A 26,061-nucleotide genomic window follows, 5' to 3' on the forward strand; every position below is an offset into this window, starting at 1 on the left:
AAAGGGGCGCGCTGCGAATCAGAGTTTCTGGGAGCCCAGGACCCCGCAGCCTCCGGCAGCGGCTGGGCCCTCTGCCAGGTGTCGCTGGTCCCAAGCCACTGGTCCTCGCTGGAACCGATCGTCCATCCCTCGCAGTCCGTCCGCCTGGTGCCTCCTCCCAGGAGCCGTGTGCTCCCCGGGGCCTGTCTCCAGGGATTCTCGCCGGGCCGTTCCGCGAGCAGCGCTGCCGCCTGCGCGTGCGGCCCTCGGCTTGGTAATCACATCTGGGGCCGTGGGCTGCCTTTGACCACCCTGCCGCGCATCTTGAGCTCTTGGTCCAAAGAGACTGCTTTGTCTCCCCAGCCCCATGAGCCCCCACTTTCATGAGCCGTCGGGACAAGCGATGCTGCGGCCGCCTGCTGCATTGGCAGCTTCGTCGCGGTGGTGCAAGCCCTGCCCGGGCTCTCACACTCCGATGCTGTTGTGGCCAGACTCCAGAAGTGACTTTGCTCTTTTTATATACAGCACAGAGTCCGTCCCAAGGTCAAGTGTATTGGGGGAAAACGGATCATGTGGCAGAGTTGTCTGTGTGTGGCTGAGTGTGCACATCTGTATGTGTTTTGAGTGTGAGTGTGCACGTGGGTGTGATGAGCCTACCAGCCTCCGTGGTGGCTGACCCGGGAAGATGGGGCCTCCCGCCGGTTTCAGCCGAGCCCAGGGGCCCTTGCGCAGGAGCGGACAAGCAGGGCGGGGCGGCCCCCCCCGCCACCCAGCTGCAGGGCGCTGACCGCCAGCAGTCCCTTCAGAAACACAGCCACTGGAAAACAGTATTCCCTGAAGTTACTTCAAGTGGGCCCGGCTTGATGGACGGCAAAAATTATGCAAAAAATACAAAATAAGAAAGGATCGCTCCACTCTAAGTTCAAAAGTACCTTTACTTAAAATGTGGGCAGGATATCAATATAAAAGAAATGCATAGAAGGAATACAAAGAAAGTACAAAACATTTTAATCTTCAAATTCATAATTTAGAGAGAGTAAGTCCTATTTACACGGTTCACACGGAGCCCACACCCACAGTCTATGAAAACATTTAAACACCCGGCAAAGACATCATAAAACCTGATGTGGACTCCTAAAAGTCATTTAATACAAAACATAATTCCTGTTCCTCAGTAAAATCGCACATCCTAACAGATGCAGTACGTGTACTAGTACGCGTCCTCCTGCTGTGCGCGCTGTCCCCTCCGGAAGCAGCTGGAGAACGAGGGTGGGCGGGGCGGCGGCCCAGGGCGGAGCCGCGCTGGGGGCGAGGCAGCATCAGGCACTGCGGCGGTGACGTCAGTTGAACTTGTACGTGCGCTCGCTGAGGAAGACAACTTCCCAAGAAGGGGCAAGGTGGTGACAGCATGGGAGGGCCCCGACTCCGCGCCCTGCCCTCCTCCCAACCCCCGGCCTGCAGCACCCCACACCCGCCCACATGCACCAGCCCCGCACCCACACCCCCGGCCCCAGAGGACCCCCAAAGACCACCGGGTCAGTGTTAAGCAGTTCTCCCTGCCCAGAGAGAAGCCCCCGCCACACTCGTGGGCGCGGGAGGAAAGGCCTGGAAAGGCGGAGCCCACGCTGGGTAAGACAAGACGCCCCCGCGGGATCCTGGGGCCTCCGGTCACGGGTCCCACCTGCCCCAGCAGCCCCGGGGCCCGGCCCTCGCCAAAGGATATGACTCGTAGTCCAGCGTCTGCGTGAGCACCCCCGTGAGGACAAACTCCGCGTTGTGGACGTCTGGAAGCAGCGGCGGACAGAGGCCCGGTGAGCAGTGTGGTGAGCACGCGCCCCAGCCCCGCGCCCCCGCCCCACCCCGCGAACCCCGGCCGCCCCTCCCGCAGCGGTACCGATGCCCCGGGCGAAGTACTCGCGGCACAGGTGCAGGTCGTTCTCGCAGGAGATCAGCACGATCTCCGACAGGCTCTGCGGGGGGAGAGGCGCGTGTTGGCCGCCGCGCAGCGCTCCACAGCGCCGCGCAGCGCCGGGGGACGGGCGCTTCCGCCGGGCCCACCTTGTTCTGCTTGTGCTCCAGCAGCTTCCGGAAGGACGGCGGCTTGGACAGCACCTTCCCCCCGGCACACTCCACGATGGCTTTCATCGTTGACAGGCTGGGGCAGATCCCGGGCGTGATGTAAAAGTATTTTGCCTAAAAGCAGAAACGGAGGCCCGACGTGGTCCCAGAGCTTTGACTTGCAGAGCCCGCCCCCTACAGCCGGACCCAGCCCCCCGCGGTCCCCGCACACTGAGACTGCCCCGCTGAGGTCGCCCACGGGGCCCCGGACGTCCAGCCCTGACCCCACGACGCCCTCTGTGACCGAAGCTCGAAGGACAAACGCTTGTCTCAGTTTCCATAAAATTCTAACGAGCATCCCAAGACCCCCGACTGTCTCCCAAAATGACACAGCTGCTGCCCCCTCCCTGTGGGCGGCCCCCTCCTCACTGGGGCTCACACTCAGCAAGCAGAAAGTGACTCTGACGGCGAAGACTTCTTTTTCCGGAAATGAAGTTCCTGAACTTCTGGTCAGGATGGAGGTGCAAGTACACACTTCGCCTCCTCGCACAGCTCCAGGAAAATCCACAACCACACCCCCAAGGCACACCCACAGCCGTCACAGAGCAGAGCCGCGCGGAAGGCTGACGACCAAGGATGTGGCGCGGCCACACTCCCCCAGGCGGGCAGGCGGGTGGAGACGCGGTGTCGCACGGGGACGCGGCGGCACGGACGGTCCCACGTCCACCCACGTGCGGCGGCTCAAGATCGGGAGGGACACCTCGGGGGGGAGGGACCCCAGGCCCAGGGCCCACCCAGGGTGCACCCCACCCAGGGTGCCCCCCGCCCAGGGTCCCGGCGCCAGGAGGATGGAGTCCCCACAAGTTCTCCCCGTAAAACCTGCGGGGGTTGGGGCTGCAGAGGGAACGGCCAGATATTCGGGAAACTCGGCTTAAAGCGACTTGGAACATGCGCAGACCCACCCCCTCTGGGGTCCGGCACCAGGGCAACAGGCGGGGGCGCCAGCCACGTCCGGGGGGCAGTGAGGTGAGTGAAAACGGGGCGGGTGCCGGCACACCTCCAGCGGCCCCGCTGTGCCCTCTCGGAGCCCTCCCCCTCCCCCGACGAGCCACAGAGCGGTGAAGCGGGTTGCCCGGCCCTGGCTCCCGCCCCACACACCTTCACAGGTGCACGGAGACAGGGAGTCAAAGCGGCCCCACCGAACAGGCAGAAACACACACACGGAGGCTGCCAGAACGAGGAGACAAGGAGACATGGAGACATGGCCCCAGTGAAAGAACAGATCCAAACCCCAGAGACAACTAAACGAAAGGGAGACGACCAACCTATCCGTCTCAGAGTGCAAAGCACTGGCCATCAGGATGCTCCAGGGTCTCACTGAGGACGGCCACAGGATAGGAAACACCCAGGCACAAACGAGGGTCACATTAAGCGAAATAAAGACAAAGCCACGGGGAACCAGCAGTGGAGGGGATGAATCAAGTCAGCGATTCAGAACACAAGGAAGGAAAAAGCATTCAGTCAGAACAGCAGGAAGAAAAAAAAAATTAAAAACAAGGATAGTATGAGGACCCTCTGGGACATCTCCAAACATCCGAACCATACCAACATCCGAGTCACAGGGGCGCCAGAAGGAGAAGAGGAAGAGCAAGAAATTCAAAACTTATTTGAAAAAATAATGAAAGAAAATTTCCCTAATTTGGTGAAGGAAACAGACTTGTAAGTCCAGAAAGATCAGAGTCCCAAACAAGTTGGACCCAAAGAAAACCACACCAAAACACATCATAATTAAAATGCCAACAATTAAAGAGAGGCTGTTGAGAGCAGCAAGAAAAAAGCAGAGGGTTATCTACAAAGGAGTTCCCATAAGACTGTCTGTTGATTTCTCAAAAGAAACCTCGCAGGAAAGAAGGAACTGGAGAGAAGTATTCCAAGTCATGAAAGTCAAGGACCTACATCCCAGATTGCTCTATCCAGCAAAGCTTTCATTTAGAATGGAAGGGCAAATAAAGTGCTCCCCAGATAAGGTCAAGTTCAAGAAGTTCATCATCACAACTCCTTATTATATGAAATGTTAAAGGGACTCACCTAAGAAAAAGATCAAAACGATGAATGTTAAAGTGGCAATAAACTCACGTCAATAACTCAACGCAAACAACAAACCAAGCAAACAGCTAGAGCAGGAACAGAATCACAGAAATGGAGATCACCTGGAGGGTTATCGTCGGGGAGGAGGAGGGGGAGAACGGGGCAAAAGGTGCAGGGAATAAGAAGCACAAATGGGGGAGGTTAAGACTAGCATAGGAGCCCTGGCTGGTGTGGCTCAGTGGCTTGCGTGCTGGCTTGAGAACCGGCGACCAAAGGGTCGCCGGTTCAATTCCTAGTCAGGACACATGCCAGGGTTGTGGGCCAGGTCCCCAGCAGGGGGCGCATGAGAGGCAACACGTTGATGTTTCTCTCTTTTTCTCCCTCCTTTCCCTTCTCTCTAAAAATGAATAAACAAAATCTGTAAAAAAAACAAGAGAACAGTATAGGAAATGGAGAAGCCAAAGACCTCACATGCAGGACCCACGGACATGAACTACAGTGCGGGTTGCTGGTGGGGGGGCAGGGCAGAGGGGAATAAAGGGGGGAAGATAACTGTGAAACACGTTTTTTAAATTTACTTTTCTGTCCCCCTGCCCCCGAGGGCCCCATAAAGCCCACGCTGCTCAAACCGCCCACGGGAACACCCCGCGCACCGGGAACGGCCCGACCGTCTCAGGGGCGATGCACCGGGTCCCGCGGCTGCCCCTCGGCAGAGGCGGACACCAGACGCCCTTCACGCACTCGCTCGGCCACCCCGACGCAGATACACCCGGCTGTCCTCAGGCCCCTCCGTCACGCACACTCGGACGTCGGGTGGCTGGGGTCACCTCGGCTCCCGCTCAGGCACCACACGCACTCGGCCCCTCCGCCGCCCGGCCGATGGCGCGTCTCAGCCGGCCGCGGGGAAGCCCACTGCACGGTCTCCCCGGGCCGCCCCGCCCGGTGGGTCCACTTCCCCCACCCAGTCTGACGCACCCTGGGCGCGCCCCGGAGGGGGGCCACCCCGCGGGTGCTCCTCCCCGTGGAGCAGCCCGCCCCGAGTGCGGGCCGCCGGGGTCCCGTCCCGTTACCTTGAACAGCGGGGAGACGTGCGCCCTCTTCAGGGACTCCTCCAGGCTGAAGGAGAACAGCACCTCGGCCTCGGCGTCCCGGAGGAGGTAGCTCTGCTCGTCTGCAAGCAGGACGGTGCGGCGCTCAGGGTGGGGCCCGGCCGCCGTGGCGCCACCGTGGCTCCACACCCACAGGCAGAACCCCCCCCCAGGTCCATGATGGACCTGTGGAGACCCTGGGGGCAGCCCGGCCCGGCACCGCCCCGCACCATGCCCCCCGCCCCCCGGGGGAGAGCCCAGCCCCGGGCGGACGGGCTCCGAGCCGCCAGCACGTCCCACGAGTCTGGGCCACGGCCGCCAGGGCCTCAGGGACCCTCGGCTCAATTAGCTAATGGTCCGCGAGTGAAATGTTGCCCGTTCACCAAACACGTCCCTTCTAGGAACCTGAACGCATACGGCCCTTTGTACGGACAGTTGTAGCAAAGTTTGAAGATTCCTGAGGATTTTTAATGGACTGGGTTCCAGAGCTGTCAGAGGAACACTTAAATAAACGGCCGAGTTCAAGGTCGAGAGACGCCTTGTCTTACGAACATGTCCGTCTCCACCTTCGTGCGTGTGTGTGTGCGTGTGTGTGAGTGTGTGTGAGTGTGTGAGTGTACATAACCACACAGCCTCGCCCAGGGCTCCCCGCTGGGGGCACCCTCGTCAGACGCCCCGGCCGGGGAGGACCCAGACCCAGACTCGGCAAACGGGGGACGGCAGGTGACACACACTCAGGACGCGTGGGCCGCCCCGTGTGGCCTGACCATCCTCCCCACGGCTGTGACCCGGTGCTTGCAAATGGGGACACCCCCTCAGCGGGGGCCGGCGTGCTCGTCCCGGGCGAGAGCAAGCGCGCCCCGAGGAGACGCTGAAGCTGAGCGGTCGCTAGAGACACAGCCCAACCGGCAGCCAGTCACAGGGGCGTAAGGCGGGGGAGCCAAGAATGTCTGAAAATGTGGGAGAAATTTAAAAAAAAAAAAGGTTAAAAAAGGGCCCCCCACACAGAAGTGAGGATTTCTGGGGTGAGCGGCCTGACGCCCCAGGAGGGGCGGGGGGCAGAGGGCGGGGGGCGGTCACCAGGAGCAGAAAGCGGCCCCGAACCGCCAGCAGGGCGAGCCGCCCGCTCACCGATGAACTTCTGGCACCGGAAGCTCTCGTCCAGCCACTCGGGGGTCACGATGTGCTTCACCACGGAGACGGCCGTCAGGAACTTGACCGTGCGTGTGACCTTGCTGGCGATGAGGTGCGTGCACTTGGGCACGGACTCGGCGACGTCACCGCCGAGGATGTAGAGTTTCTGGAGGCCGGAGGCAGAGGAGAGGCGGGTGAGGGCTGCGCCGAGCGGCCCCTGGCCCCAGAGGAGGAGAGCGGTCACGCCCGACCCGCAGCTCAAGTGCACGGGGCCCATTTCCACCACCGGTTTCACAGAAACGCAGACCGGGCACGAACCCCCTCGGCCGCCAGCCACACGCCCAGGCCTACATGAGCGGGGCGGGGGGGGGGGGGCTCCTTCGCGGTGACGAGGGCCGCGCCAGCCTGGGGAGGCTGGGACGCGGGCTCTTGAGGCACCCCGAACCTCCCGTCCCTCTCCTCATTTTTCTAAGACTTTCATTCATTTATTTTTAGAGAGGGGGAAGGGAGAGAGAAAGATAGGGAGGGAAACACTGATCAGTCACCCCTTACACGACCCCCAACCACAGACCTAGCCCACGCCCCAGGCTGGTGCCCGGACGGGGACAGGACCGGCGACCTCTCGGTCGGCCCACAGGCCGGTGCTCAGCCCACGGACCACACTGGCCAGGGCCGTCTGCTTTTAGAAATGACAGCATGAAAACTGACAAGACACAAACGGAAGAAAAGATGGTCTCAGCTGGACTGAATTTGAAGGTGAAAAAAGTGAAATCATACTGAATTTATAGTGGTAGCACTTATCATTGTTTTTCTTAAAAGTGAAACGTACACTCTCACCTACAAGTGGAACCTAATTAAGGAAACAAACTGGCAAAGGAGAGCCGGAGACGCCGAAATCATGGACAGCACTCTGACGGTGACCAGAGGGGACAGGGGCGTCAATGAGTGTGACTGGGAGCCGCTGGGTGGGCTGCTGGGCCCGCCCCCGCCTTCCGCACAGGCCGAGCCCCAGGTGAGCCCACAGACACGCCCGGGAACCCCGCTGCAGCCCCCGCCGCCGGGCCGGTCACCTTGATGTACTGCTGCACCTGGGCGGGCTCGAACCCCGTGAACAGCACCAGGGGCGTCAGCTCGGGCGCCAGCTTCTTCGTGGGCGGAGGTATGTCTTCAATCCTGTGAAACGGACACGGAAACACGGCGCCGCCACGGTTCACGTCAAAGGTCTTTGAAGCCCCGGCTGGGGTGGCTCAGTGGACTGAGCGCCGGCCTCCAAACCGAAGGGTCCCTGGTTCGACTCCCAGTCAGGGCACATGCCCTGACCAGGGTCCCCAGTAGGGGGCGCAAGAGAGGCAACCACACACTGATGTTTCTCTCCCTCTTTCTCCTTCCCTTTCTCTGTCTGGAAATAAAGATGATCTTTCTTAAAAACCTTTCATGGGCTTTGTTTTTAAATTGACTTTAAAGAGAAAGCACACATTCTGGTCAGGCCCAGCTTGCCGCTGCCCCACCCCCCCGGAGGGGCGGCTTTCTGCACTCGGGACACGGTGCACACTGCCCCGGCCGGGCCTGCCGCCCGAGCGCCTGTCCAGGCCCCGCCCCAGGCCAGTGCACTCTGGGGGGCCCGGGGCTGGGCTGCCCCCACATCCTGGGGAGCCGGTGAGGTGCTGCTTCAAGGACAAGGTTCTACCCGGGTTTTCCCTTTTCCCCAAGAAGGAGAGAGACAACTGGCGTGGTCACGGCTTTGATAAAGCGAGAGGCGTCTCAAGGAGGCAGCGGAGCAGCAAGCAGGCCCCTCTCAACCCGACTCCCAGGACAGCGCCGGGACGCCCCACTGCCCCCGGGGAGCAGCCTGGGAGGCGAGGGACAGCACGTACCGGGCTCTCTTCGAGCAGGGCTGGACACTGGTCCCTTCGCTCTGCTTTAGCCTGGGGGGCGGCCGCAGGCCCTGGAATTGAAACACCGTTTACGCCCTCTCTCGGCCGGGCCAGTCAGGGCCTCCCTGCGAGAGACCCGCGCCCAGCGAGCCCAGCACCCCTTACGCAGGACATGCCCCACTCAGGACATGCCCCACTCAGGACGGGTGCCTGCCGCAAGCACAGTGCAGACGCCGCTCACCGAGAGCAGCAGGCGACACCCGGAGTCTCGGGGGGGGGGGCCCCCAGCCAGCCTCCCAGGTCATGGAGCCCTGTGGCCTCCCAGAACTTATAGGAATTTTCATTCCGAGTTCTGCGTCCTGACCCCCACCTGGAACTTGGGACACACCTCAGTGCAGCCACACCCCCTAGAAACACCGAACCCTCCTCCTGACCCAGCGAGGAGCCTCCCGGGGCCGCAGGCTTGGCCCGACAACCACACCAGCAGCATCACTGCCAGGCCCGCCCAGCCCGTGTGGTGCCGACGGAAGGGGAAGGAGACCCCTGTCCCCACGGTGTCCCGCACGCTCAGCCTGAGGTCGGCCGCTGACCGCTTCCAGAAAGACACTTCCTTTGTCTGCTGTCTGAAACAACTGCCTCTCCGTCTGGCTGGTCTCCCCACCCACAGCCCGCGTCTCCTCCACGTCTCCGCTGAGTGAGCAGAGCCCCCGCCAGAGAGGCTCACACCGCCGCTGCGGGGAAGGCCTGGCCTCTCAGCTGGCCTCTCGGCCCTGCAGACGCAGGAAGGCTTCCGCTCCTTACCAGCAAACCGCCCTCAACTCCACTTCCCACGGTCAGATCTGGTCCCCAGACTGCGCTCGCCGGTAGCAGGGACAGAGACAGGCGAGGGACCAGCGGCAGGGAGGACAGGTCCCCCTGGCCCCGGGCGTGCGGCCTTCCGTCGCCCGGGAAGCCCCGAGAAACCTGGGCACCACCCCCGAGAACAGGAGCCGTGAGGCGCCTCGTCCCCGTCTCCCCCCACATGAGGCAGAGGAGGCCCGCCGCCGCCGGTGTGTCGGGGTGGGCGCGTGTCACTAACGCCGAGGGCACTGGGGTGCCCACGGGGGCCTGAGCAGGAGGAATCAGCCCTCAGGCCCCCTGACCGGCCACGCCAGAGCTCCAACACCCGGCGCTGCACAGGCAGAAGAAGGACCTCCTGCATGGGAGGGGCTGCCCACACCAGACGTGTCACCTGAGGGACCTCCACCCCAAGACAGGACCCCGCCGCCTGGGACGCAGGGACAGGCTGTGTGTCCAGGGCACAGCCCCAGCCCCCGAGGCCCTGAGGGCGCGTCTTTTCCCGAGCCCGTCCGATGGCCCCAGGCGGCACAGGGGGGCCGACGGGGCCGGCCGTCCAGGGAGCACCCGGAACCTTGGAGCGGGACGCGCTGGTGACGAGGCGGGGACACGGGCTCCGGCCGACACACACTCCACGAATTCCCCACGCGCAGCAGCAGACGCGCCTGCCCGTTTTCACGGCACAGGGCCCGCCCGAGCGGGCGCCGACGGGACCCACCATCAGCAGCTCCGGGGACACTTTCAGCGGGACTCTCCAGGCATCTAGAGGGGGAGACACGGCGCTCTCACCACAAGGCCCCGTGCACCCTGAGAAGCCTCCTGGGGGGGCAGGGTTTCTGGGGGCCCGTCCCCCTGGACACCCGGGGGGCCCGTGACGGCCTCGTGAGGACGAACGTGGGGACCGTCACTGAGTTAGAGAGACCCTTCCCATCCGGGGGCTGGGGAGCCGGCCGTCCCCAGGAGGAGCGTGCGTCCGGCCAGCCCCGGGTCCTGCGCGCGGCCACAGCGAGGGGCAGTGCAGCAGCGACCCGTCGCCCACTCTGGGAACAGGCCTGGCCACGGTCTCAGGGCTGGGGCCTCTCGGGGCTGCGGGGACTGCCGGAAGCCCCCAGGGCCCTGCCGTCTCCAGGCCTCCGTGGAGAGGCCCTGGGCCCATGGGGGGGTGGGGGGGGGCGGGAACGGCCGCAGAGGCGGGGCGCCGCTCACCCAGCAGGTTGAGCACGAGGTGCGGGGCGGGGGCGAACGGGTCGGGCAGGCTGAAGGCCGTGTAGCGGCTGCACTGCACCTGCCGCAGCGCCTCGAAGTGCCCCAGCAGGATGTCCCCAAGCCACTGCGCGTTCACGCACGGGATCCTCCACTCCTTGGCCTTCTCGTACTTCAGGCCGGCCGGCCTTCCGGGGGGGGGGACGGGGGGACGAGTGTCACCGGTCCTGCCGTCCGCACGCATCTCCCCCCCCACAGAGCCGGAGAACATGTGTGAACACACGGGAACACACGTGCTCGTATGGGAAAAGGCAGAGACACCGCTGCGGAGCGGAAGGGGGCCCCGGCAGTCCGCAGGTGTCACGCCACGGCTCAGGCTGGGTCGCGTCACGTCACCTCCTAGTCCCACGCCCACCTCATTCCCCCGCCCAGAGACAGTGACGTGCGTGTCACCCTTCCTCCGACCCCCTTCCCGTGTCCCACGGACACACCACACGTGTGCGGGCGGGCGGCCGCGCTTACTCCCTGCAGATGAGGACGGTGTTGCTGCGGCACAGGTAGCCCGTGTACTTGGCCCCCGCCAGGTAGGCCATCAGCTTCAGGTCGTCCCTGTCGCCGTCGACGAAGCCGGTCACGGAGATGATCTGGGCGGGGGAGGAGAGCAGCCGCAGTGAAGCCCAGGACTCGCCCAGGACTCGCCCCCACCGCTAGGTCCCGGGGACGCGCGGACGTTCCCTCTCTGTGAACCAGGGTGGGCGCCCGGCCGGCCCTCCGCGCCTGGTCCCCGCCCATCGGCCACGACGTGGGCGAAGAGCACACGGCTTTCACCGAGGGCGGCCCGGCGGTGGCTGCGCCTGGGGCAGGGCCCCCGTTCACCTCAGAGCCTCGGACAGGGTCAGAGAGGCCGGCGCACCAGGCACACCCACCCCCAGGCAGGCCCACGCGGCCCACCGACACGGGCCTTACGTGCTGAGCGCACGGCCGGCCCCCAGGGGGGAAGGCCACCGGGAAGTGCAGGGCCCGGTGCGGGGGCAGCAGCTGCTTCCTCTTGAGCACGGAGTTGAGCCAGTGCGCGGTCACACAGCGCTTCCTCTCCCGCAGGGCCTGCGGGCACACAACGAATGGGGCACGGCTGTGGGAGGGGGCGGGGCTGGGGCCCACGCGAGGACCCAAGCGCTCCATTCCCGCAGGGGACGCCGCCAGCGCGGCGGTGACCCGTGGAGCAGGAGCCAGCGCCTGCCCGGGGGACACAAGAGAGACAGCCCAGCCCGACCTGCAGGGGCGGGCCCAGGAGGGGGGCCTGACGCCTACGCACAGCACACGCACAGCACGCTCCGCCCCCCGAGGACCCCGCACCGGGCTGCACAGTGCGCCAGCCCGGGGGCCGCCGCTCCCGAGGCTCCTGGGGACCACCAATCCTGTGCACGACAGCGTGGGCGTGCCCCCCCCCCACCGCCCCCCTCAAGCACCTGGTGGAGAAGGGAGGACAACTGGGGGCGGGTGTGCCCCCTCGGGCCCTGCAGACAGAGCACCGGCCTTTCTCCCGGCGCCGCCCGGTCGCCGCCCCACCCACAGCCCGGGCACCTCACCCTCTGGGGCGCACCGGCGCTCCCCAGCCGCGGCGGCCCGACTCACCTGCGCGAACGCCCCGCTGACCTGGCTCTCACAGAGCAGGTGCGTGCAGCGGCTGGAGAAGGTGGGGTCCACGGCGCCGCCGTGCGCCTGGATGATCTGTGGGCGGGACAGGTGGGAAGTCAGCGGCGAGCCCCCCGGGCCGGGCACAGTGGTCACCCCAAGGCGCATGGCCTCCCACAGAGCCCATCCTGCCTCCACACAGCGGGTCCCCCGAGCACGAAGACGCGCGTGGAGCGTCGCTGCAGACCCTCCCACGGAGCCCTGTGAACAGAGGGCGCCTCCGCGCCCACTGACCACAGCATGGTGGGGGAGGGGCAGGCGGGCCACCGCGCACTGAGCGGGCGTCTCAGGCCGGCAGTCCCAACACACTGCACACGGGCGACCTCCGTGTGTGGGGCTGTCCGTGCACCACAGGGTCGGCGACCCCTGGACCACCCTGGCTGGGCGCCAACAGCCTCCCCAACCAGAACGACTGGAGACACCCCCAGACGTGGCCAGCGGCCCCGGGGGAGCAGAACTGCGAGTTAACAGCCATTATTCTAAAGTGGGGGGAAGCAGCAAATCTGAGAATTAGCACGCACCAAGAACGTGCTTAAAACTAGACCCAGCCTGGGGGAGAGGGGGCCACCCTGTCCCCCGCTCCGGTGGACACGAGACACCAAGCGTCTGCCGGATTTAAAAAGCTGCGCACAATCCAAGGCGCTCACTGGTGTCGGCGGGGCAGGCCGGCCCAGGAAACAGCTCTGCTCCAGTGACTGCTTCTGAGATGCGGCAACTTCTGTCACAGCCACTCACACCGCGTGACGAGGCACGCCACAGAAAAGCTCCGTTTCCAGCCCCCGGGGGGCACGCCCCACAGAGAGTGACCCGTAACCTCCCACAACCTGCGCCACAGCCGCCTCCCGTCTGTCACTGCGGCTGCTTCTCCGCCAGCCCCTGTGTTCCCTGTGCTGCGCCTCCACCTGTCGCCCCCGGGCCCTGCCGCCTGCCTGGGGCACCGCAGGGGCCCACGTGCTGCCACGGGGCCCACAGGGAAGCAACTTCGACAGGCAGCCGTCCGAAGCCCCCTCCTGCTCACGCTAAAGCACGCCTTCTGACTCGGCTCTGATCTGTGGCGTTGCGCGGAGAGCATTCACAAAGTCCTCTTTTCTTCAAAGCACACCAAACAAACCGGCAGACCGACAGGCTGCAGGCCGCATGAACCCGCAGACGCACCCCCGCCACGCTGGAGCCGGGCTCCCGAGCACTCGCCTCTGCGCAGCACAGAGAGCACTACGGCACGGAGAAGTCGGCGGTCCCCGTGCTGTGTCACCGAGACCCTGACCTCGCTCCCCCGCCCCGGCTGCACACGAGCAGTCTGTGCGCTCGGGGCGCCGCGGTCACAAGGAACCCGGCCGATGACCGAGCCAACCCAGTTCTGCTCGGCCCAGTGGACGGAAGCCCGGGAAAGCCACTGCCCGAGGCCACAGAAAAGGCTGAGGACCGAGCCCGGCGTACACACGGAACGCTGCGCAGGTGTCCCAGTGAGGCGGCCGAGGGGCCGCCCTTCGGGGGGTGCCCGGGACGGGGAGCAAAGCTAACCAAACCCTCCGACGCGCAGCCTCACCCTCTTCCAGGTGGCCAGCAGCTGCTTGTCGGCCATCTGCTCCGGGTAATCCGCGATGGCGAACACGCATCCCAGAAGGAAGCCTTCCTCCGGGACTAGGATGGCGCAAGAAAAAAAAAAAAAAGGTTAAAGCCCACGAGTACGCATGCGCAGAAACTTGAAGCCCTCCCACCAGCTCCCCGGGAACTCAGGCACCGCCCACCGCCCAGGGCCCGGGGCCGCTGCTGCACAGGCGCAGGCTTGGCCGGCAGAGACGGTGACGCAGGAGCCCCCCCGCAGTCGTTGCCTGGCCCGGCCGCTCCCAGGCAGCCCCCCCGGCGGCTGATGTGCCCCAGACGCCCGCATCCACACCACGTCTGACGGCCCTGGCACCGCAGACGGCGCCTGCTCCTCTCCCAGCCCCGTTCTCACCGGGCCCCGTCTGTGCCCATTACTTTGACGTCAACCCTCACCACCCTCAAACGCGCCCCAGGCATTTAAGAAAGAGCAGGTTTTCGAGAAAAAGGAAGGAAAAAAACCCCTACTAACTCTCCACTGCTGGGTCGTGTCCGAACAGCGGCTGCGGGGGCAGCGGGGGCTGGGGCAGGGGCGGCGGGGGCGGGGCCTGGTGCTGCAGCGCCTGCGGCGTCTGGCTCAGGTGCTGGGCCGAGTGCGCCTGCAGCTGCTGCTGCTGCTGCTGCTGCTGGTGCAGGCGCTGCAGCTGCTGTTGCTGCAACTGGGCCAGCTGCTGCTGCTGCAACTGGTGCAACTGCTGCTGCAGGGCCTGCTGCTGCTGCAAGGGCTGGAGCTGCTGCGGGCGCGGCTGCGAGAAGGGGTGTGGCTGGGCCTGCGGGAACGGGTGCGGCGGCGGGGGCTGCTGCGGGAACGGGTGCGGCGGCGGCGGCTGCGGGATCTGCATGATCTGCTGCTGCGGCAGGTGCAGGACAGGGTGCTGCGGCGGCTGCGGCGACGGATGCGGCTCCGGAGTCCCCTTCGCCTGGCCAAACAGCAGCGCGCCAGCCCCCACGTGGCCCTGCTGGCCGTGGCTCGCCTGCTGCTCCAAGCTCTTCGTAGGTGCCGAGAGGGACTGCAGGATCTACACCAAAGACAAGGCGGGGTCAGGTGAGGGGAGTGAGCCGCGCAGCCGGGTGACAGGGCCCGGAAGCCAGCTGCTCGCGGCCAGCGGGAACCGGGAGCGCACAGCTCACGGAAGCTCCATCACCGCACCTCAGCCACACTGAAAACACACTTGCCTTTGGAGTACAGCTCTAAAACTCAGTTGTAATGTAAACCGCAGCTATACAAAAATATCCAACGTGTGTTTAACATCCATCGCCCACTTAAATGGACTCCCAAACATAAAGGCTGCCAGTCTGCGAGGGCGGAGGCTCTGGAGCTGACGACGAGGAAACCCGAGTCTGCAGCTGCAGGCAGACCCCGGCGGAGCGGTGGGAGCCCAGCGCCGCCTCCGAGGCGGCCTCACAGGCGGGGCGTCTCCAGCAGGCGCGCCCCCCCCCCACCTCCCAACCAGGCACACAGCGCCGGGAACAGAAGGACGGCTGGTTCTTCTCCCTTGAAGGCGCCGAGGAGCGCCCACACCGTGGAGGCCCCGCTCACACTGGCACACCCCCGCCCCCACAGGAGACCCCCACAGGAGACCCATGTCCCCCAGAGCGGGAGGGGCCCGGCCTGCGTCTTCACTGCAGCGCCTCCTGGTGGGGAGGCCGTCACTGTACAGCTGTCGGTAGCGTTCAACGGTTTTCACTCCCTAAGTGTGTTTCCACCCTTGGAAGCAATGGCCCACGGGGAGGAGCAGTAAGGGAAGAAAGGCCGACGGGCACAACGGACAGGGCCAGCTTGCGGGCAGCCACCTGCCGCACCTGCGCACCAACCCCGGCCGCCGGGCCTCCCCCACGGAGCTCGCGGTAGGGGTGCCAGCAGCCAGCACCTCTCAGCTGACAACCCAGAGCAGCGGGCCTGGCTGGGCTGCCCGTGGAGGAGGTGGCTGTGACCTGGCGCGTCAAGGAGGCCAGTGAGAGTGCGGACAGCCGGCCAGACAGGACCCGGCAGCGACGCCCAGGGCCACCAGGGAGCCGAGCGCCTAGCAGGCCGGGCCGGGCTGGACCCGAGAACACCTCCGTCCTCACAGGGCCCGCAGCCTCCGCCCGCCCGCCCCTGGCGTAGACCCATCCGTGCCGAGGAGCCGAGGGAGAGGGACTCTCTCCACTGCCGGGCGCCGTCGTCGGCCACCCTGGACACGGTGACTCCCGTGTCCATCAGGCAGGAGTTTCCCTTCCCAGCTGCCAGTCTCCATTCCAGTCGCTCAGCAGCGGCTGCCGCAGCAGAGAAAGCGTGTGATTCCCGCCACAGGGCTCCCCACCTTTGAGAGTCTGCAATTTAAGCGGGACTTTGAGGGTTGGCCACGTTCTCCCAACTCCCCGACCCCGTTTCACACGGAGTCCGTCTTGTTTCTGAAACGTCAGCGGCAGAGCGTCCTGGTGCTCTCACGTCGCTGAGAGCACGCAGACACGGCGCAGCGGGCCTCACGGACTCCCCCCCCCACCAGACACGCGGCAGGGCCGGGGAGCCCCCCAGGCTCCCCACAGGGCAGGCTCCTCCGCCCAGCTCCTGCCTGCAGGCAGCGCTGCGCCCACACTCCCCGGTGGAGTCACTTCATTTCGAGTGACATCACCTCTACGTGCACGTGTGAACCTAGGGAACCGGAGATTCGACCCAGAATCACTGTTTGAAAAACACACTCGGTTCTACTCTGCACGGCCGACTTCCGTTGGGAAGCCCCCACCAAGGGGAGGAAGAGGAAGAAGAGGAAGAGGAAGAGGAAGGAGGGCGCCTCTGGAGCGCCAGGGCTGGGCCTCGGTCCTCCCGTGGCCCTGAGACCCTCGGGCCCACCCACCCAAGTCCCCTGGGCCTGCGGGTGCCGCCCCCGACGAGCTGCCTCCTGGCCCGCTGGGACCCAGCACTCCACAGCCTGACGGTTCCCCACCTCCCCAAGTGCCCAGCCCCCGGGCTGCTCCCTGCCCCCCCAGGAAGGCCCCCGGTGCCAGGGCCCCAGGCGAAGAGCAGGGCAGTACGTCTCCTCCCGCCACTGCGAGCACGGACGCCCTCGGGACCTTGGCCCTTGCTCCTTGTCTCCTCCGGCCACTCACCTCGCTTGCGGTTGCCTCCCTCGGCGCCCAGCCTAGAGCCGCCTCCCCCCCCACCCCCCAGGGGCTGCGGCAAACCAGGGGCTGAGCACTGGCCTGCACGCCGAAGCACCGCAGGTGTGCGCCCCGCCCCCCCGGTCCGGGTGCACAGAGCAGCAACCAGCCACTTTCTCTCTCACACCCATGTTCCTCTCTCTTTTTCCCTCCCTTTTCCTCTCCCTAAAAAAGTAAAATGTTTTCTAAAACCTGCCTCCCTCCCCCGCTGCTCTCGAGACCCCTCACCACTGTCCCCTGACCCCCAGCACACTGGAAGCCCTTGGTTCAGAGCCGGGCACCATCTGTCTGCCCCCGCCCCCGAGTGGGAGCAGGGACCCGTGGGACCTGCGTCTGTCCCCAGCGCCCAGAGCACTGCAGGCGGCCCCCCCAGACCCCCTTTCCACACCACAGAGACAGGCCTGCACGAGGACGCTGCAGGCACCCTGCACCAGCCAGCTCCCGCACAGAACTGTGAGCTAGGCCAGGCGTCCTCAGGACGGGCAGGGCCACGGTGTCACTCGCCCACGGGAGGGCCGTCGCGAGAAAGGAGAGTGCACAGAGTTCGCTCTTTCTGGCACCAGGCAAAGGGGAGCCCGCCCCCAGGAGGGCAGGCCACCACGGGCAGGGCCCAGGCCCTGGCCCAGGGGCTGCACCATCCCCTCCACGTAGGCCCTTCCCTCCTCCGTGACAAAACGCAGGCGCCGACACATGTGCGCACACACGCACGCACCACACAGAAGACTCACGCCCTCCCTCAGCGAGCACTGTGAGTGGGCGACCTGTGCCAAGAGAGAAAACAGTGGGACAAGGGCCACCGTAACGGGCTGTGCGGTGCCGTGTGACTGTAAAACCCCGCACCTATGCTTCCGCTTTTAAGGAGTGACTGACAGGGAGTCAGAGAAGGACGTGTGGCGTCTAGAGGAAATGGACAGACAGACAGAAACAGACACACAGACAGGCAGCAGGGCTGCAGAGCGAAGTGAGGCTGGGCGGGGCCAGGCGCGGAGCGGCCACTGACAGCGCAGGCAGGGCTGTGAGCCCCGCCCAGGACACCCCGTCGGTGACGTCACAGCACGTGCTGCGCTGGGGCTGCCCGCCCCGCCCCCCCCAGACCCTCAGACAACACTGGCCGCCGCCCTGGGAGCAGCACGCGAGCGTGACGCGAACTCGACTCACGTGCGCCACGTTGGCCGGCCGGCCCATCTGCGGGACGTCCGCGCTGTTGGTGATGTTCCGCAGGGTCCTCACGGCGGGGCTCCAGGCGGCCGCCATGTCGGGCCGCTCGGAGCTCTGCAGGCTGGGCCCCGCGGCCAGGAGGCCCCCGCGGCCGTCGGGAGGCAGGATGCCCCCGGGCACGGGCGGGACGTTGGCACACAGGTTGATGAGGCCCGGCTCCTTGCCCGATGGCAGCCGGCGCTTGGCCGCCGCCATCTGCGGGACTTCCGCGGGGGTCCAGTTCAGATTCCTCTCCTGCTTCTCCGGGGACGAGTCCGAGGAGTCGTCGAACATCAGCTCCCCCTTCGGTTTCGCAGCGCCCGCCTTGGGCGAGAACTGCGCGTCCCCCAACGGGGACCCCTCCCGAGAGCTGGCGGGGCTCGACTTGCCGTCCGTGCTGCCCTCATTCGGGGAGTCGAGTTCCTCGTGCTCTCCCTCCTCCTCCTCCTCTTCCTCTTCCTCCTCCTCCTCATAGAGAACCAGGCGCGGGTGGTAGAGCGCCTCGTCCTTCCTGGTCTTCTCGGACACGCAGTCCAGCACCCAGTCGGGCGTGACGACCCTGACGCCGGCCCGCTTCACCGCGCAGGCGTACTTCTCCTAGACAGAGCACACGCCGCGTTAGCCGCCGGCCTCCGCACTGCACACCCCGGAGCCCTTTCTGCTCTGCAACCCGGGACGTGCCCCGGACAGAGCATGGCTCGGGGACCACCGGAGAGGCTGGTGCCCGCGACAGGCGCCTCCTCGAACATGTTCAGAATTAACGTTCGTGAGTGATGTTTCAGGCACAGAGCAGAGCCAGGGATCCTAAGGAACCCTTTTTACCAAGGGCGTGAGTGACTGCTCTCTAACCGAGCTCTCATTGGCTGGGGGCGGGGTGTGGGCGGGGCGTGGGCGGGGCGTCAGGGACCCCCCTGGCAAGTGGCGGAACTGGGGGTGGGGAGCCACAGAGGGCTCTCTGGCCACCGAGAGCCCAGGATGGGCACCGCAGGACAAAGGAGCAGGTGGGTCTCAGGCTGCTAACAGCGGCCCCGTCAGCCCCAAATGCCTGGGGCAGCTCCCCGGCCAGCCAGCTGCGTGGTGCGGAACGGCTTACTCTCAGCTGATACCCAACACAACACGAGGCCAGACCCTACTCTTCCATCGAAGCACGCGGCTTCGCTCTTCCATTTTTATGCAAAATGCACGTTTTTACTTAAACGGAACTTCAGACTCACATCCTCGATTATCGGAGGAAACGCTTCTCTGGGACCGTGTGACTCGCTGCCTTCCCACCGCGCTCGCTGGCTCCACCTGCGCCTTCTGGTCAGGACGCGTCGCGGCGAGCGCGGCATTTGGGGCCCCCTTAGCCTCCGGCTCTCACGGGGCCTCTGACAAGTGCGGTGGGGCGTGGGGGGGCTCCTGCTGACCTGGGGGCCGACCGGCCCGGAGCAAGCCCTGGGGCCCCACCTGGGTTTAGGGATGCGAGCCCGGCGCTGACCAAGGGAAGCGTGGTTGTAGGGATTCTGGGCGACTGAGAAGGAAATCGCCGGAAAAGTCACTGAACACGCGTTTACAGCTACAGTCCGGCCTTTTAGAACACTGTGAGGAGGGCTGAAACTACACATTTCCACAAGTGAAAATGAACTCGTTTCACTGGATTTGAAAGGAAACTCCAGAGATTCACAAACCTTGCCTCCTCCTCCCTGAAATCAACCTCAATTTCTGTGCGTGCAGAAGTCACGCCTGGCTCAGAGGAAACTTCCAGTCGCCCCACCGCCCGCCGTGGCACCGCCAGGAACGTGAACCCGCGTTTGCGAGCGGGGTCTAGCGACTACGGCAAAAGCACCCCCCGAGACCCGGCCCTGGCGGCGCCCCGGGGCGCATGCGCAGAGCGGCACTCACCCCCTTCGGCTCCGGGACCACCAGGTGCGTGCACTTCCTGTCGAGGCTCAGCTGGCAGGCGCCCCCGTAGAAGGTCAGCAGGGCCCACAGGGCGTTTCTGTCCTCAGGGGACACCTGGCAAAACCGGAGACAGGCCCGCGTCACGCACGGCAGCCGGCACGTCCGTGCATCGTGACAACACGCGGCGACATGGGGCGGCTTTGCCTCATCCGCTTCTCCCCACTGGGCGACACTGGCCCACGCGTGCACTCGGGGGTCCCACAGACGAGGCTCTGGCCACCGGCTTGCACTGACCGACCAAGAGCTTTACTCCCACCATGGTCTACAGACGCCAGTGTTTGTCAAATGAATGAACTGAAAAAACACCGCATCCACACTCCAAAGACGGAATGACCAGTCACTCTGCAACAGAAACGTGGGGGGAAACACCATCCAACTGTGTCATCTGGAAGTTCTGACGCAAGAGCACTGTCACCATCCCCCGTGAGAAGCTCCTTCATCGCCGACGGATCACAGCAGACATTAACCAACCGTGAAGCGCGTAAGATAAAAAGGGACGAATGCAGCCGTCTGTAAGCTCCGGGGGAAACGCAAACCTGACTTGACCCACAAAGAGAAACGGGACGAGCACCGAAGTAACGACCCCGAGACGACGCTCACGGAGGAGCCTCCCGCCGCCTGCCCACTGCGCGCCGGGAGCCGCGCCGCTCTGGCCTGCCCCGGCCCCGGCCCTCACCACCCTCACCACCGGCCCTCACCACCCTCACCACCGCGGGGAGCAGGGGCGCCCGCACTTCGCAGACCAGGAACCAGACTCACAAAGACGCACAGCCGACGCGCAGCCGGCGCTCGGACACGCTGGCCCCGCCCACCCCGCCGGGGCTTCCCCCAAGGTTCCGCCCACTGCTCCGCTCTAAGGGGGGGTCCCACCCAGACTAACCCTGAAGAAGAACATTTCAGAATCTACGGGAGACAGACATCTACGAAAAATGAAAGTGTCAGTGTCCATTCTTAAATACCACTGAACCAAGCAACTCTATCTGGACAACTTATTATAAATTGAGGGCTATGATTAAGAATGCTGACGTGTGGCCCTGGCTGGTGTGACTCAGTGGATTGAGCACCATCCTGCAAACCGAAGGGTCACCGGTTTGGTTCCCAGTCAGGGCACATGCCTGGGTTACGGGCCAGGTGTCCAGTTGGGGGCGTGCGAAAGGCAACCACACACTGATGTTTCTCTCCCGCTCTTTCTCCCTCCCTTCCCCCGTCTAAAAATAAATGAATAAAATCTTTAAAAACAAAGAATTCTGACGTGTCTCGAGCTAATTTCCTAAGCGCACTGACAAACAGCGTCGTTCGTCCCTCTTCGTTGCCACTGCTCAGCCTGCCCGATGGCTGCCGCTCTACGAACCGCGCTGGAAGTCACTGCGCCCCCCACACTGCCGTGTGAGGGCGACCTCGGACACGCCGACTCTCTAAAACCGCCGTTAGAAGCCATCTCTCCTTGAGCCGGCGCTACGCTTCGGAAACCTAGGTGGGACGACTGTTTCTCTCAGAGGCTGTCGTCCCCGCGAGTGTCCCTCAGCGCCGGGAGAGCAGGCCGTGGCTGCGCGGCAGCGGGGTGAGCCGACACACGGCCTCACAGCCCCGCCAGAGCACGAAGCGTGCCCTGCACGACGTGCCTTTGTCGGTGAGGCGCTGCCTCCACCCGACCCTGCCGGGCCCGGGTCACACGGGCTGTGGAAAGAAGGTCCAGCGGCAGCAGGGAGGCCTGGGCGGACGTGGGACCCACGGAAGTGGCCACGCCGCCCGGGAGGGCCGACCCCCGTGGCCCGGACCACCGCCCGCAGGCACTGGGCCTCACTGACGTCCCGCAGCCCTGCCAGCTGGCTGCGTGAACCCACACCCCCACGGCTGACTGCCAGACTACTCTCTGAGCCCGAGGCGTCGACACTAGCCACCCAGCGGTGACAGCACCGCGGGGATACCTCATCTCCGCCTTCTGTGCTTCTCTGTAGTTTTCAAAGTCTGTACCTGGGGGCAGGTGCTCCTCTTTTCCTTCCTTAAAGCAACCTTCCTAACCTCCACTCCACTGTCTGCAGGGCAGAGCCTGGGCGTCTCCTCCATGCTCATGGCTGAAACCCGTGGCCTTGACCGTGGTGTCCCCGGCACTCTGGACCCCTCTGGCTGCGGGCAGCCTCCCCTCCGAGTGGCACTCCCCCACGTGTGCCTGGACCCACATCCGGCTGCAGGGACCCTCACCCCAAGCTGTGATCCCAAGCCCGAACCACCTCACTTGTCCCCACCCCTCCAGGGCACAGCTCGGCTGCCACTGCTGTCCCCTAGGACCTGTGTGCCTGTCCCCCTACCCCACCCCATCGCTGGCAACAGGAGCACAGGACTGCCGTGCCACCAGTGTCCCCCTGACACCTCCCACCACCCCAGGACACCCCAGGGCTCCAGCTCAGCCTTGACCGTCAACCACGATCCCACCTGGCGAAGGCTCAAGTCTTAGGGCAGGATTCCACCCTGAAGGGCCCCCCAGCTCTGGACCTGCTCTCCCCGCCCCCCCTTTCCTCCAGTTCTGCCGTCACCGGACGGCTCGCCGCAGCAGGTCCTGCGGCTGGGCAACCAGCACTGCGCCTGCCTGGGCTCCATGCGGCCGTGGGTCCGTCTCTCACGACCAGGAGTGTCCTCCAGCGCTCAGCTGGCAGTCCACCTTTAACACGCTCCTGCCCTGTGTGGTTTCTCCCCGCCGCAGCTCTGCGCCCATCCCCCCAAAGTGCCCCTGGTCCCCGGCTGGGCCCCGGGCCGCCGTCCGGGCTCGGGTCACCGCTCGCGTCTCCAATGACGACAGCACCAGACACTCCGGCCCTGTCCGTGCCCCTCTCTGCAGGACCCAGAACGACCTGAACACCTGAACGACCACGCGCGGCGCCGGCCGCCCTGCACCGGCAGCGTGGCACAGGGCTTCCCCGAGGCGGGGGTCCCAGCAGGCCCGCCCCGGCCACCCGCAGGCCCGCGCGACGGCGACCAGGAGCGCGCTTACCTGAGACAGGCAGGCGGTGACCCCGAAGAAGACCTGGCTGGACTCCGGAGAAAACCCGTTCACGCTGAGGCACCTCCGTTAAGGCTCCCACGAGGCAGGATCCGGGCAGCCCGCCTCTCGCAGCAGACTGGCCCGCACCCCACCCCCACCCCCACCCCCACCCTCTGTGGGGGAGGGAGAGACCCGGGGGACCCAGAGCAGCGCGACTGGGTGGACAGTCAGGGCACGTCTCTCTCTCTGTCTGTCTCAAAATCAACAAACGTCCTTGGGAAACAATAAAAAATAAGGAAAACTTCCCCCATCTGCTCTTCAAATGACTTGTCACTTGACTCACAGAGACGTAGAACTTTAAAAACACCCCATCGAAAGAGATCCGTCCATCTCAGACAGGACACCGCGCTCAGCAGAGGCAGTGCCGGAGGTCGCGCAGCTGTGTCCGGGGCTGGGGGGCTGGGGGGCTGGGGGGCTGGGACTCGCGCCCACAACCCGGCCTGGCCTGGCCTGGCGCACAGCTCCCCGCCCCCCACGGGTCCGGGCGAGGGTCGGCACACCACACGTGGCGCGGGTGGGAAGACCGGAGGACAGACAGCACACACAGCACAGCGTGCCCCGAACCCACTTTTCGCCCAGGCGCCCCCTGCCAGCCTTCAGGCCCCTTTCCCCGCCCTCCCCCCACAAAAGGATACGGCAGGAGGGCTCCGCACTGCACCGACAGGGTCACCCAGGACGGCTGCAAGAGAGAACAGAGGCTCGGTCAGCGGGCGCCGCCCCCCGGTCACCACGACAACCGCGCTCCGCGTGAGCGCTGCTCCTGCAAACCGCAGGCTCGGCTGCGGCCCACCCCCACGCACCCCGAGTGTCAGGCTGCAGACGCGCTAACGCCGCAGGAGAAAAGCCCGAAGTCGCGGGGAAAGATCTAACCCCAGGCTGACCCGCGTGTCACTGCGTGAGCCCCCAGGCTGGCGGAGACGCCGCGCTGCCGACGGAGGGGCGGGGTTCGGACCGCCGCCCGGCACCCCACAGGCAGTGCGCCCCAGCGCCTCCGGGGCCCTCCTGACCCTGAATGGGGTCAGGGCTGGGCGGGCGAACTTCCTTCAGTGAAGCCACGGCCGTGCCCCGTTAGCAAACCCTGGAAGGTAATTTCCTCTGAATCCCAGCACTCAGATTACCTGTACAACCTTCGGCTAATCACTGCCTTTGGGTAACTGGCATTTCTCTATTTAATTTTGAAAATTACAGGAATCGTGCCGGTAGCCCTGCTGCGGGGAATTGCTCGGCAAAGCCCTGCGACGCCGCCCTCCGCCGCTGAGACACCGGCTTCCGCGCCAGCCCGCGCTGCGCCGCGGGCTGAGACCGCTGCGCGGCAGAGATGGCATCGCGGGCCCAGGTGACACCGGTCAGGACCTGCAGGTGACGCGGCGCTGCCCTGCCCGCCCTCAGCGCACCTGCGCCACGTGGGCCCCCCTGGCCTGGGTGGCAGCACCCAGAGGAGCAGCAGCACCCAGAGGAGCAGCCCTGGAGCTCCCGGTTGTCTCGCCGAGCACCAGGCGGCTTTTCGGGAGCCAGCGTCTCTAGAGCACCGGCCGCGGGTGGCCTGCAGGGTCTCCGTGCCGGGCAGGGTCCCGCAGCAGGGCTGGGGGGCGAGGGGTGGTGGCAGGCGGCAGGAGAGGGGAGTGCACTCGGCTGCAGGAAGGGCCCACCCCAGAGCTGCCCCTGCGGCCACGGGTGGGGCCGGCGGGGGACCCGCTGACAGGCCGCCGGGCCAGCTGCCACCAGGTCCCCACCGGCAGCCAGGTGCGGGAGCGGGAGCGCTCACGAACAACGAAGCGGAAACGGAGATCGAGGAAACCGGGCCAGCGGGGCTGCTCATCCCAAACGGAGGAACAGCGTGAAGTCGGCCCAAACCCTCCGCCAGTGGGCACAGTCCCCCTTCCCCGGGATGCCCCAGGGCCGCCGAGGAAGACGTGTTTCTTGTAGAAACGTCACCTGGAAGCTCCAGGGCCTGAGGGAGCGAGTCCCCAAGCGTCCCTGACACCCAAACGCGCAGCACAGATGCACCGGAGGGCAGGGATGTGGCAGGCGGAGGACTTGGAAGGAAAAGCCGCGATCCGTCCCTTCCACCGAGACCGTACTTCCTTCTAAGGAACCGCAGCCCTGCGGATGCGGGTAGACTTTTCACCCAGCGACGAGCTGCTCCAGCATTTCCACCTGCACGTTCCAGGTCAGCGGGCGCGTCAGTCCCTCCAGTGGGACCTGCCTGAGGAGCCTACCTTCCGTGGCTCAGGGGCGCCAAGACAAGAAAATGGTCCACGTGAAAAAGAGCAGACCAAAGCTCCAGAAAACATACAACTAAGCAACAAAGAGATAGCCAGCCTATCAGATGCACAGTTCAAAACACTGGTGATCAGGATGCTCACAGAATTGGTTGAATTTGGTCTCAAATTAGATGAAAAAATGAAGGCTACACTAAATAAAATAAAGGAAAGTGTACAGGGAACCAACAGTGAAGGGAAGGAAACTGGGACATAAATCAACGGTGTGGACCTGAAGGCAGAAAGGAACATCCAACCACAACAGAGTGAAGAAACAAGAATTCAAATAGAAGAGGAGAGGCTTAGGAACCTGCAGGACATCTTTAAACATTCCAACATCTGAATCATAGGGGTACCAGAAAAAGAAGAAGAAGAGCAAGAAATCAAAAACTCATTTGAACAAATAATGAAGCAGAACTTTCCTAATCTGGCAAAGGAAATAGACTCCCAGGAAATCCAGGAAGCTCAGAGAGTCCCAAAGAAGTTGGACCCAAGAAGAAACACACCCAGGCACATCACAATTACATTAGCCAAGATAAAATGAAGGAGAGAATCTTAAAAGCAACAAGAGAAAAGGAGACAGTTACCTACAAAGGAGTGCCCATAAGAGGATCAGCTGATTCCTCAAAAGAGACCTTGTAGGCAAGAAGGGGCTGGAAAGAAGTATTCCAAGTCATGAAAGGCAAGGACCTACATCCAAGATTGCTCTATCCAGCAAAGCTTTCATTTAGAATGGAAGGGCAGATAAAGTGCTTCCCAGATAAGGTCAAGTTACAGGAGTTCATCATCACCAAGCCCTTATTTTATGAAATGCTAAAGGGATTTATCTAAGAAAAAAAGGTAAAAAACATGAACAGTAAAATGACAACAAACTCACAGTTATTAACAACCACACCTAAAACAAAAACAAACTAAGCAAACAA

At 64.4% G+C, this 26,061-nt stretch overlaps 1 protein-coding gene across 2 annotated transcripts in view; it reads right to left on the bottom strand.

Moving 5' to 3' along the window:
- Positions 1–970: 970 nt before the first annotated feature.
- Positions 971–26,061, bottom strand: part of PAXIP1 (PAX interacting protein 1) — a 30,473-nt gene continuing 5,382 nt past the window's right edge. Inside the window, exons 3-21 of one of the 2 annotated variants that reach the window (XM_045837850.1) lie at positions 23,513–23,556; positions 22,827–22,890; positions 19,778–19,891; positions 17,858–18,493; positions 14,031–14,577; positions 13,503–13,597; positions 11,897–11,992; positions 11,228–11,365; positions 10,784–10,905; positions 10,265–10,449; positions 9,777–9,820; positions 8,222–8,292; positions 7,418–7,520; positions 6,345–6,513; positions 5,196–5,296; positions 2,038–2,172; positions 1,874–1,949; positions 1,703–1,763; positions 971–1,331 (exon numbers count right to left, since the gene is read on the bottom strand). In XM_045837850.1, the coding sequence (XP_045693806.1) occupies positions 1,190–1,331; positions 1,703–1,763; positions 1,874–1,949; positions 2,038–2,172; positions 5,196–5,296; positions 6,345–6,513; positions 7,418–7,520; positions 8,222–8,292; positions 9,777–9,820; positions 10,265–10,449; positions 10,784–10,905; positions 11,228–11,365; positions 11,897–11,992; positions 13,503–13,597; positions 14,031–14,577; positions 17,858–18,493; positions 19,778–19,891; positions 22,827–22,890; positions 23,513–23,556 (2,943 nt within the window). In that variant the 3' untranslated portion in view covers positions 971–1,189. Of the gene's footprint in view, positions 1,336–1,702; positions 1,764–1,873; positions 1,950–2,037; positions 2,173–5,195; positions 5,297–6,344; positions 6,514–7,417; positions 7,521–8,221; positions 8,293–9,776; positions 9,821–10,264; positions 10,450–10,783; positions 10,906–11,227; positions 11,366–11,896; positions 11,993–13,502; positions 13,598–14,030; positions 14,578–17,857; positions 18,494–19,777; positions 19,892–22,826; positions 22,891–23,512; positions 23,557–26,061 lie in introns of both variants that reach the window. The other variant, XM_045837848.1, reaches the window with a different exon arrangement.

Source organism: Phyllostomus hastatus, unplaced genomic scaffold (genome assembly GCF_019186645.2).
Source record: "Phyllostomus hastatus isolate PE091 unplaced genomic scaffold, TTU_PhHast_1.1 phas_contig_244, whole genome shotgun sequence".
Taxonomy (NCBI): Eukaryota; Metazoa; Chordata; class Mammalia; order Chiroptera; family Phyllostomidae; genus Phyllostomus; species Phyllostomus hastatus.